The sequence below is a fragment of the Pocillopora damicornis genome, chromosome 14 (genome assembly GCF_964200805.1).
Source record: "Pocillopora damicornis chromosome 14, jaPocDami1.2, whole genome shotgun sequence".
NCBI classification, from domain to species: domain Eukaryota; kingdom Metazoa; phylum Cnidaria; class Anthozoa; order Scleractinia; family Pocilloporidae; genus Pocillopora; species Pocillopora damicornis.
The window spans coordinates 840,561-853,553 of NC_142683.1; the positions used below are offsets into that span (position 1 = coordinate 840,561).

General features: G+C 39.6%; 1 protein-coding gene across 2 annotated transcripts; it reads left to right on the forward strand.

The window, feature by feature from the left end:
* Window positions 1–97: 97 nt before the first annotated feature.
* On the forward strand, window positions 98–12,674 carry LOC149033894 (uncharacterized). 2 transcript variants are annotated; one of them, XM_089194148.1, is made up of 6 exons: window positions 98–238; window positions 8,573–8,711; window positions 9,331–9,609; window positions 9,949–10,227; window positions 11,167–11,218; window positions 11,704–12,674. In XM_089194148.1, the coding sequence occupies exons 2-6, from the start codon at window positions 8,573–8,575 to the stop codon at window positions 11,720–11,722; spliced, it is 768 nt and encodes a 255-aa protein (XP_089050274.1). In that variant the 5' UTR covers window positions 98–238; the 3' UTR covers window positions 11,723–12,674. The 2 variants fall into 2 exon arrangements, with proteins under 2 accessions (XP_089050274.1, XP_089050273.1); XM_089194147.1 differs by lacking the exon at window positions 98–238 and adding an exon at window positions 6,482–6,771.
* The last annotated feature ends 319 nt before the right edge of the window (window positions 12,675–12,993 follow it).

Consider the following 12,993-nt stretch of genomic DNA (forward strand, 5'->3'; position numbering starts at 1 on the left):
TAAGATCTGAGCAATTTCTGGAAATCGTTCTGGAAATATTCAAGCCCTGGGGCTAGGGTTGGATTGGTTTGAAATGTCTGTTTTATGTTTCCTTAGCGACAAAAAGGCTAATAGTTATAAGCCCGAGTTTTAGTTTCAAGTTATTTTACCCAATAGGGAAGGCTTTCTTGATCTCGGCGACACTTACTATAGATATTTGATCGCAAAACCGTTTGTATCAGTGGAGATCAGTTGCAAGGTATGGATCATCATTTGAACACTTTGTTTCTATCGTTCATTTAATGTTTTATGATGAAAAGAAGTTCGCATTCAGAATGTCAATTTCGTCGCTTCAAAAGCATAGAGAATTAACTGGCCATCCGTTTTAATAATTTCTCAACGACTAACCAGTCCTCTTTATTTCATTTTGCGGCTTAATAATTTTTAACACTTATTCGGTGCTCATTTTCTCGCACTAAAACGAGGAACTTTCCAATCTTGAATCATAATTGCAAGGTATGATCATCATTTTAATTCTTTGTTTCTATTATTCATTTGTGTTTACGGTTGAAAGGATGTTCGCATTTAGAAGATCGAATTTCGTAGCTTCGAAAGCAGTGAGAATGAACTCACCATCCGTTTTAATAATTTCACAACGACTCACCAGTCTTCTTCACTTGATTTTGCGGCTTAGTAATTTTTAACACCTATTCGGTGTGCATTTTCTCGCACTAAAACGAGGAACTTTCTAATCTTGAATCCTACAGTCTTAACAAAAGTAAACACTTTAAGTAAAACATCTGTGAGGCTAAGCAACTCACGTAATTTCCTTTGGAACAAATTTGATAGAAATAATCACTGATTTTAGGTTTATTTAAGCCTATTTTCATCCCCGAATGCTGATATCAGTTGCAGACCAGATATCAAGATCCATTCTAAATCATGATATAATTTGTTACGATTCAACAGATAGAGTAAGTAGCTAGTCAGAAACGGTCAACGCATCGAGCTATTGGCGAAAATCTTACAGGGAAATAAGTTATGGTTTTTCCACAGGTCGCTGTAGTAACAATAAGCTACGTTTTGCCGGCAAAGTTTTATGACCGGTCGCCGTAGTGACAACTTAAGCTCTGTAGTCTTGTGAAGAACAGCTCCCCTCCACCAACAGTCGGCCAACTGAAAGTTGGCCGACACTAAACCGACAGGCCACCCACAGGTAACCAACAGGTTAGCGTCAGGCGGTGAAATAACTTTACTAGTGCATTTTTGCACTCAAAAATCGATGTAAAACTTACTATAAATGCTTAAAATTTTTCAAAATGCCACTAAAACCTTAAGGCACACGAACATTCCCTGTGCATTAAACGAAAGTGTGTTAATATTCTCCATCGAAAAGTGCAGTTAAGAATCGCCCTATACTGCAATGCGATCCTAATTTTTGTTATGTTGGTACGTTCTATAATATATGTTGGTGTCATAACTTTTATTGCATTTGGTGGCTCCAAAAGGAGCATTTTTTTTTAAGCGGGCTCAGTTAGGCGGGTAGAATTCTGCTATGTCCGCTAGCATCTTCCCGTAGTATTCACCCGGGTGGACTTTTCGCCAGTTGAACTCATCAAGATAGGGCGAAAGTTTGCCTTGGGAGGTTCCGATCATCGCCTTCAACTTTCTCTTCACCTGACTCCAGACTCCCTCGATAGATAGGTTTTAAAGAAACATGACTGTAAAACCCGGAGTGTGTCAATTTATCATTAAAGAGCTAATGTGAAGAGGAAGAATTTAGGGAATCCTTGCTTCAGCTATGAGCATTCGCCTTCTCCGAATTTAAGAAGAGCATCGGTAGAGAACCCATTTGTAGAGCACCCAAAAGAAAATAGAGACAATTAAAAATCACAAAAATGTTCATAAACTGCAACTTAAAAATAAGTTAGAGTACTATCGCTTCTTCCGCCTTTCTCCCCATGAAAACAGAAGCCTGGTATTTTATCGATTGAAATGTTCTGGAGGTGAGGTGGCAAGCCGGTCAGGTGGGATACAACGAAGGTCACCCCAAACCCCTCTCTTCCGCAAAGAATGCGTTTACCGAGATCTGAAATCCTCTCAACACCGGCTAAAACAGAAAAGTTCGAAAAAAAAGGCCTGGATATCGTTCGCCCATGAACTCACTGGAGCAAGTAATTCCTCTCTGAAATCGTTCTGTAAATATTCAAGCCCTGGGGCTAGGATTGGATTGGTTTGAAATTTCTGATTCTCGTTTCCTTAGCAACAAAATGGCTGAGAGTATAGCAGGTAATTTAGTGTTAACAACTGGGTTGAAAACGTAAATTAGCCACCGTAAAGAGTAAAAAAGCTGACGTTTCGAGCGTTAGCCCTTCGTCAGAGCGATTAGAGGAATTGTGGGTTGTGTATGGATTTATATGTAGAAAGTGGAGCTACGCCATTGGTGGGAATATGGTGACGAAAAAACAGGAATAAATTAGTTGAATGAAAAGCGCTCGTTGATTCCGTGGGGATTAAGGGTGCCGATTTGAAATATAAATTTTTGTTCTAGTGTTTTACGGCTTTCCGAACTGCCTAGATGTAAGGAAAGGCCGCAAACTGCCATATGCTGTTTAGAATGATAAGGAAAATTAAAGTGTCTAGCGACTGGCTTGGATGCGTCCTTGTCATTTATTTCCACATCGCGAAGGTGTTCTCGGAATCGGTCACCCAGTCGTCTTCCTGTCTCGCCGATGTATAACTTATTGCAATAAGTGCAAGTTATGCAGTAAATAACATTGGCGGAGGTACACGTAAAGTGATCAATGATCTTAATGGATCTTTTGGGTCCCGATATTTTCTCTACGTTGTGAATGAAAGGACAAGTTTTGCATCGTGAGCGAGCGCATTTAAAAGTTCCAGATTGGTCATTGGTTTGAAATGAACTCCTGACTAAAAAGTTGCCTATGTTTTTGTCACGTTTGAATGAAATAAGTGGGGGTTGCGAAAAGATAGTGCCAGTCTCTGAATCGTTTTGGAGTAATTTAAAATTTTTAAGAATGATAGATTTAACTGCGTGGTTGTGAAGGTGAAATGTAAGAGTAAATGGAATGCGATCCGTGTTCTCCTTCTCGGCCGTTTGTAGTGCTGCCTGTCGATCGATTTGTTGGGCACGGTGGTAGCCCGCTTGAACGACAGAAACAGGATAGCCGCGTTTATCGAAAAACTGGCACATTGCCTCTGATTTTTCGGAAAAATCAGAGTCGTCACTACATAAACGACGAAGTCTGAGAAACTGTGAAAAAGGTATGGAGTTCTTGACGTGTGATGGATGTGAGGATGAATACAACAAGTAACTATGTGAATCTGTAGGTTTGTAGTAAACACTAGTACATAAGCCGTTGCCTTCAATTGAAATTTTGATGTCTAGAAAAGCCAAAGAATTGTCGGAAATTTCCCAGGTATATTTAAGAGCCGGATGAAAGGAATTGACGGCGGTTATAAATTGAGTGAGCTCCTCTTTGGTAGAGGAGGTAGCGCCGATGCAATCGTCAATGTAGCGGCTGTAGAGTTGAGGTTTTGGGCCGTGGTATTGGCTATACTCTCCCACCGAAGCACCACAGTTTCTTTAGAAACTTACCCCTTCATTCATTTGTCATTTATTTGCTGCGACCACTAACTCTTGCCTTAGAATTTTTCTATCTACAGATCTCACAGCTACGGACCATGCCAAGCTTGAAGAAACTTACCAAGGAGCTACGCCAGGAAATCGTAAGTTATCTTTTTCCTTTCCCCCTATTAGTAAAGATCTAGCATTCCGTTTAGCCGTTCTCATTTTCGCCAAAACTAGGTTTTGTAGTCACATCCATTTCATCGGCCGTTGCCTTCATTCCAAAGTTATTCCTAAGGGTTTTCGCTCCAATTTTCACACATCTTCTTTTTCTCATTCTTATCAATATCGTCACCAAATTCAGTGCGCCCAAAATTCTTTTTCACGTAACATTATGAGAATCACAATCAGAGCTATGTGCCAAAAACGTAACAAACTCACCGAACAAATTCTACATTGCCGCTCTGAACTTTCCAAAATCTGTCCAGCTGTTTTAGTACAATCCATTCGTGCCAAAATTCAGGATGCCAATTCTAAACTTTTTAAACATTTGCACCAAATTAAGGCCCAAAAACTCGACCAACTTATCGGCCCTCAAGTCACTAACGACTCATCGCCTGAAAACCTCAAAACTGTAGTTACCATTCCAGAAAATTTACTACTTTCCGATTCAGAAAAATCAGTTCTCAGCAAAGGCTTAAATTTTGTTCCCATATCACAAAAAACCGACGAATTTTCAGTTAAGCAAGACGTTGAAAAATTCCTTCGCCGCGTTCAGTTGAAAGCCTTTTTTCATGACAAAGAGGATGATTCTAACACCTCGAACAAAGATACTTTCGAAACACTCCAGATTCGAAAGTCTAAATGGACTCCCCCAGAGGGCCAGTTCTCATCTTTAGATTTTTTCCTCAAAAAATGTCGCCACGATATCAACAAACTTAAATTCAATCGTAACACCAAATTTTCCAATCTTTCTTCGGAAGAGTGGTCGGCACTAAAAAGTCTAAAAAAACGCAAAGACATTGTCATTAAGGCGGCCGACAAAGGCGGTGCAGTTGTTGTTTGGCGGGCCGACCTCTATCAAAAAGAAGCTTTGCGGCAACTTTCTGACACCTCCTTTTATGCTAAAGTCGACAAAGATCTCACTTTAATTAACCAAAACATTGTCAAAAATGCGATTAACGATCTCGTAGCTAAACAAGAATTGCCGGCCACTGCTAAAAATCTCATCATTACTACTCCTAGAACTTCGTGTATTTACTTTTTACCTAAAATCCACAAATCTAACAACCCAGGTCGACCCATCGTTTCTGCCTGCAGTTGTCCCACTGAACTTATTTCCAGCTATGTAGACAAAATTATGGCACCTATTGTCAAAACTCTACCGTCTTACATTAAGGACAGCCAACACGCACTTGAAATTTTTCGTGACTTTAGTTTCCTCGACCAAAACAAACTTATTTTCACCATGGATATAACATCTCTTTACACTGTCATTCCCAATGACGAAGGTCTCCGGGCCCTCAAACATTTTTTCGATCAACGCACTGTTAAGGAACCTAGCTCTGAAACACTACTCCGTCTGGCCGAACTAGTACTCACACTCAATTGCTTTTCATTCGGTGGTAACTACTACAAACAAACTAATGGCGTGGCCATGGGTACTAAAATGGGACCCAGCTACGCCAATCTTTTTGTAGGTTTTATCGAACATCAATTTTTTACCCAATACCACGGCCCAAAACCTCAACTCTACGGCCGCTACATTGACGATTGCATCGGCGCTACCTCCTCTACCAAAGAGGAGCTCACTCAATTTATAACCGCCGTCAATTCCTTTCATCCGGCTCTTAAATATACCTGGGAAATTTCCGACAATTCTTTGGCTTTTCTAGACATCAAAATTTCAATTGAAGGCAACGGCTTATGTACTAGTGTTTACTACAAACCTACAGATTCACATAGTTACTTGTTGTATTCATCCTCACATCCATCACACGTCAAGAACTCCATACCTTTTTCACAGTTTCTCAGACTTCGTCGTTTATGTAGTGACGACTCTGATTTTTCCGAAAAATCAGAGGCAATGTGCCAGTTTTTCGATAAACGCGGCTATCCTGTTTCTGTCGTTCAAGCGGGCTACCACCGTGCCCAACAAATCGATCGACAGGCAGCACTACAAACGGCCGAGAAGGAGAACACGGATCGCATTCCATTTACTCTTACATTTCACCTTCACAACCACGCAGTTAAATCTATCATTCTTAAAAATTTTAAATTACTCCAAAACGATTCAGAGACTGGCACTATCTTTTCGCAACCCCCACTTATTTCATTCAAACGTGACAAAAACATAGGCAACTTTTTAGTCAGGAGTTCATTTCAAACCAATGACCAATCTGGAACTTTTAAATGCGCTCGCTCACGATGCAAAACTTGTCCTTTCATTCACAACGTAGAGAAAATATCGGGACCCAAAAGATCCATTAAGATCATTGATCACTTTACGTGTACCTCCGCCAATGTTATTTACTGCATAACTTGCACTTATTGCAATAAGTTATACATCGGCGAGACAGGAAGACGACTGGGTGACCGATTCCGAGAACACCTTCGCGATGTGGAAATAAATGACAAGGACGCATCCAAGCCAGTCGCTAGACACTTTAATTTTCCTTATCATTCTAAACAGCATATGGCAGTTTGCGGCCTTTCCTTACATCTAGGCAGTTCGGAAAGCCGTAAAACACTAGAACAAAAATTTATATTTCAAATCGGCACCCTTAATCCCCACGGAATCAACGAGCGCTTTTCATTCAACTAATTTATTCCTGTTTTTTCGTCACCATATTCCCACCAATGGCGTAGCTCCACTTTCTACATATAAATCCATACACAACCCACAATTCCTCTAATCGCTCTGACGAAGGGCTAACGCTCGAAACGTCAGCTTTTTTACTCTTTACGGTGGCTAATTTACGTTTTCAACCCAGTTGTTAACACTAAATTACCTGCTATACTCTCCCACCGACGCAGCACCACAGTTTCTTTAGAAACTTACCCCTTCATTCATTTGACAGTTATAAGCCCGAGTTTCAGTTTAGGTTATTTTACTCAACAGGGAAGGCTTTCTTGATCTCGGCGACATTTACTATAGCTAATTGAGCACAAAACCGTTTACATCAGTGGAGATCAGATGCAAGGTATGGATCGTCATTTTAACTCTTTGTTTCTATTGTTCATTTAGTGTTTATGGTTAAACGATGTTCGTATTCAGAAGGTCGAATTTCGTCGCTTCGAAGGCAAAGAGAATGAACTGGCCATCCGTTTTAATACTAAATTTCTCAACGACTCACCAGTCCTCCTTATTTGATTTTGTAGCTTGATAATTTTTAACACCTACTCGGTGCACATTTTCTCGCGCTAAAACGAGGACCTTTTCAATCTTGAATCATACAGTCTTAACAAAAGTAAACACTTTCAGCGAAACATCTTAAGTGTGATGCTAAGCAATTTACTTAATTTCCTTTGGAACAGATTTAATAAATGTAATCATTGATTTTAGGTTTATCTAAGCCTATTTTCATCCCCGAATGCTAATATCAGTTGCAGACCAGATGTCAAGATCTATTCTTAAGCATGATATTGTTACGATTCAAGAGATACAGTAAATAGTCAGAAACGGTTAACGCATCGAGCTATTGGCAAAATCTTACAGGGAAATAAGTTACGTTTTTCCACAGGTCGCTGTAATAACAATAAGCTACGTTTTTCCGGCAAAGTTTTATCGCAAGTCTCAGTAGTGACAACTTAAACTCCGTACTCTTGTAAATACCGCAGGATGAGAGTGTATTTGTTCCTCTGTCATCTTTCCGTTATCTATGCTGTATTTCTTTTTACTTTTTACAGTTCTGTTATACACGTTTTAATAAGTATCATCGCGTGATTTTCGAAATCTTTAAAGCTTCCTTATATATAGCGACCAGTGAGGAATATGTCTCCGGAAGCCGATTTGGAAACCAATCATTCTTTGCGCTGCGAAGTGTAAACTACGCCCGTTTCTAAAGGTCTCCTCGATTTGCTCTAAATTCTCTGTATCTGTTTCATTCAGTCTAACAAACTTTGCATTTGAAAAACGAGAGAATTACATAAGCCGCTCAGATGGCTGAATTCTGGGCTCTAACTATTTCATTTCTCTCTGTTTAAACTCGTATCTGCATGTGCCCTGATAAATACTTTCCTTTTCCAAAAATAGACAGCCCTGAGGCGCTAACAGCAGAACTTGGGAAGAAACTTGTTAAATTTCTTATGTAAATTTCCTCGCTTTGGAAACTCTCTGCCAGTGAAACTGTCAAACGCTTCTTTTCAGTGAAGGCGAAGATCTAAGAAAATGCTTTTACACTGAAATCTGCCAATCCTTGTCACTTAATTACAGCGACACTGATATTAAGAGCCAGCCAGCCTCCTACAGAGCGCATTTTCAATAAAGACGTTCGCTTTTTAACTCTATTTTAATAGCGACTGATGAGGGAAATTAATTGCACTCTTGGCACAAATTGTGATTCTGTAAGATAAAAGACGTCTTTCAAGTTGGCTTTCTGATGCAATTTCAGACCCAATATTCTGTTTACTTGAGAACGAGCTCCATTATCGGGTAATTATAGTCCTGCTCTTTCTCATAAACAGAAGACCGAGTCGCTTTGTCTGAAGCTCGAGGCGGTGGACAGATACCGCCACGCGGGAATAAATTTACTTCTTCCCTTGCCATGTAATTAAAATTACACCAAAGAGGTACTCTGAAGCCTGCAAAGCAAAACGTTGTCGGGCATCAGTCAAACTAAGGTGTTCATGTAAAAGAGTGGATTGATACAGAGACATAACCCATAACACCTTATTCACATCTGCTCGAAAACATTGGTCTCTTGTTCGCTATTTTAAATTTCTCTCTCTGTGTCTTTTTTTATCATGAGTTAATTGCAATACCATTTGCTTCCGCTTTGACAGATGACTTACCCTCACCGCCTAAAGTTTGTATTATTTTTGATATGTTGTATGCAACATGCACTTGCTTCAAACCCAGCAAGTACCCCAAGTGCCACTGTCACAACATCACCAACATCACCTGTGTTCACCGCACCTAATGGTAAGAGACATTTTTGTGTTCTTAAAAACTAAGGACAACAGAATGAAAATTTAACAGTATGGGGAAAGGTTGGAATTTGGGTTTCCAGGGACATGTCCCTCAAGAAACTTTGTTCAATTTTCAATTCTTCTCTCTCTCTTGCTTCCTTCTTTTTTCTCGTTTTCTATTTTATATAATTTCATTTTTTTCCGTGTGAAATTGTCGGGATCAGCACCTTTTTATAAAAACCGTGATCGTGCATTTCACTGAATCACTATTCCATACCTGTTCATAAATTAATTAAAAATTAACCGCATGAGCAGGCCCAGTTTGGAGAAAAGACGGCCCCAGTATCTCACGGGATTTGTGCTGACAGCAATAACAGGTTACCAAGGGTAAAATATCACAAATTCTTAAATCGTATTTGTCGACGCGGACGAATTGAAATTTTAGGAATAAAGCTAAAATAGAAATAAAACCAAAGAGGTAAGTCTGAAACAAAAAGGAAAAAGAAGTGTATTAACAGCTATGGAGAAGATTAACACGAATTGCAAACTTGGAACTGTGAAGCAGCTGCTGTGATTAACAATACTCTGTATACAGTATATAGTATATTCACCTTGTAGTTAAATATTTTCAGCGTCTTTCAGCATAGGTACCGGGTACTCGTCACCAAATTGCACATCTTGCAGCAATGGAGGAACCATCACGGTGACCAAGTCATGTAGCATCAAGATGCCACCTAACGACCATAAGAAATGTGACAAAGACGAGTTCAATAAAATCAGTTGTGGTTACGTTATTATGGTCGATAAAATGTACAGCTGTGCTGACCTGAAAAAGAATTTCACGTACTACGAGAAAAAATACTTGAAACCTGTAAAACAATGTGATGACGTTTGTCCAGCTACCGGCACAGGTTGGTCTAGTTTAACTCTAGCAAAAATTGTTTTAAATCATTCATTTTACAACTGGGAGATGCTACGGTATAATTAGACCGACAAGAAAAAATACCCTTTTAAAATGGGATGCTTTTGGATTGAGTGATGTAAAAGCAAAACCAAAGTTATTACAAAGGCCAATCAGAAGATAGGAGAAATACCTTTCACAGCCAATAAGATTCAAAGTAAAAATAAAGCAAACTTCTTAAAGCGCGGGACAACGCATGCGACAAAGTCGTGATTGGCTTTTTTAGTGTGAAGAAGCTGCTGTGATTAACAATACTCTATATATTCACTTGGCAGTTATATATTTTCAGCGTCTTTCAGCATAGGCACCGAGTACTCGTCACCAGATTGCACATCTTGCAGCAATAGAGGAACCATCACAGTGACCAAGTCATGTAGCATCAAGATGTCACCTAACGACGATAAGAAATGTGACAACGACGAGTTCAATAAAACCCGCTGTGGTTACGTTATTTTGGCCAATAAAGAGTATCGCTGTGCTGACGTGAAAAAGAATTTCACGTACTATGCGAAAAAACACTTGAAATCTGTAAAACAATGTGGTGACGTTTGCCCAACTTCCGGCTCAGGTTAGTCTGGTTTAACTCTAACAAAAATTGTTTCAAATCATTCATTTTATAACTGGGAGATGCTGCGGTATAATAAAACCGACTAGAAAAAATACCCTTTCAAAATGGAGTGCTTTTGGATTGAGTGTTGTAAAACCAAAACCAAAGTTATTACAAAGGCCAATCAGAAGATAGGAGAAATACCTTTCAGAGCCAATAAGATTCAAAGTAAAAACAAGCAAACTGCCCAAAGCGCAGGGCAACGCATGCGTGATTGGCTTTTTTGGTTGAGAGAGTGGCCGCGATTTTTTCGGACCAATCACAGAACGAAGTAAAGCAAATCCAACGCAATCTCGGATCGCTATCGACGTTGAATTGAAAATTGCTCTATCTTACGAAACAAACTAATTTATTCAGTTTTACTATTTCAAGGGGACAACTCCTAAACAACACAGTCTACCATTAAATAAACTAAAGTACACTACTAAATTAACCTTCAGTCACCACGGATACAAACTCACATCAAACCGACTGCTATCATAAAATCTCTTCTGAAACTCACGACTATAGGCATACCTCCACTGCAAACAACAGTAGCTTCTTCAAGAAGTCGTTCTTTGCTGACAAAAACAACTTCTTTACTCGGTGACCGGTCTATTTAACATTTATAAGGCATTCTAAAAGGTACCGATGACTTCAAAATTCCTTTTCTTGTAGTAGATAAAAGAAAAGTAATTTTGAAGTTTCTGGTAAATTATGATTGTATTGTTTGATAGAATGTTCTAGAAAGTTCGCGAGAGTTACATCAACATGAGACAGAAACCACATTGCAGGGCGAACAAGCAAATTTCAACTGATATTCTCATGAGAACGAACTAGTTCAAGAATTTTCTTCTAAAGTTACTCTCCACCACAAAGATCCTTGAGTTTAAATCCAATTTGTCTTGTTCTTTTCTCCAGTGTTGTCCGCTCACCTCGTGTTCATTTTCTCATCTGGTCTCGCTGTCGGCCTGTAAGTACTTATCATTTACGTTAGCTTTTATTAAACACAACATAAGTTCTTCAATGAACGTAATAATGCAACTTACGACATTAATAAGTCGATTTGATCTCGTAACAAGAATTCTACCACAGGACCTCTCAATTGCTTCAGCTGTTCTTTTGTCTCCGACGGACATTTCTGTTAAAGATCAACGAACTTTATTCGTCACAATTTTCAACCTTTGAGGTGCATGAAGCACAAGCACCTCGAATAAAATCCAATTTTCTGTAAGAATTCGTGCGAGAGGGGAAGAGAGAGGACCCTGAGAACTAGATTAAAACACGCCGTACATCTTAACGACCATGTTAGATGACGTCACGTCTCCTACCCCATAATAAATTAGTCCTTCCCCACACCGTACCACAGATAACCCAGCTTGGCCAGTCCCACAGCTAAGTAGGACTGGAATATGGCATGTAATTTCAAATAAGCGCTAAATTTTTTTTTTTTCGCAGATTATCGCTAACTCTGTGATCCACCGACCTTGAAAAAGTTGTCGTTGCCAACACGATAAACCAACTCCATTTCAGTTTTTCAGGAATAAAGCCGAAGGAAAAGTATAATTGTATCCGATCGAGGCTTAGTAGATACAAGCAAAGTTGTTTTTTTGGTAAGAAATGCTGATGCGGAAAGTTAAGTATTTCAGTAGAGGGAATAGAGAGCACTACTGACATGTATAGAAATAGCGTGTTGATAGAGATTGTGTAATCAAATCATTTTATTGATGTTTATTTACTTGAAAACGACGATGTTAAGATACGTGACTTACGATTCACGTTATCTTGAGTTCTTGATCAACTACTACCACAGAGTGAGGACAGCGGCAAAATGGGTGCGCATGATCCGTTACTCGAACCATTTGAGCATTCGGGGTCACTGCTCTCCCTCTGCAAACAAAGATGATGCGGGTTTTCCCGCTGAGACAACGATCCATTTTTTCTGGGAGTTTTCCTTTTGAGGAGGCGATGAAAAGAAGCGCTAAAGCGACAAAAGGTGAGTATGAACATCTTAGCCATGTTACCGATGCACTACTGCGATCGCTAGATTTGCAGCTGTTACCGCAATATTTCTTTTGTTGAGTAAGGAGGCTCAAAGGAAACTTTCCTAAAAACGGCAACTTTATCTGTTTTAGTTTGGGCCTATCTCCACGACATGCAACCAAACAATGAGAATTTCAAAAATGCCGCTGTTTTGCCACGATGGTGTTTCTATGGAAATATTGTCGTTCCCAATACTTTCCGCACATGAAATTTTTCGTGCGTTGCAAGCATGCGCACTCATTTTGCCACTGTGTCTTGAGTGAGTATCATGGGTTGTTTATGTGTAGTTCAGCTGCCTTTGTTTTTTAGAACAGTTTTACTTATTAAGAAACATGACTGTAAAACCCGGAGTGTGTCAATTTATCATTAAAAATGTGTGAAAAGGACGAGGTTTGGGAATCCTTACTTTAGCTACCTAGTGCTACGAGCACTCGTCTTCTCCGGATTTGAGAAGAGCATTGGTAGAGAACCCATTGGTAGAGAACCCATTGGTAGAGAACCCATTGGTAGAGAACCCAAAAGAAAATAAAGATCACAAAAATGTTTATAAGCTGCAACTTAAAAATAAGTTAGAGCACTATCGCTTCTTCCGCCTTTCTCACCATGGAAACAGAAGCCGGGTATTTTACCGATTGACATGTTCTGGAGGTGAGGAGGCAAGCCGGTCAGGTGGGATACAACGAAGGTCACCCCAATCCCCTCTCT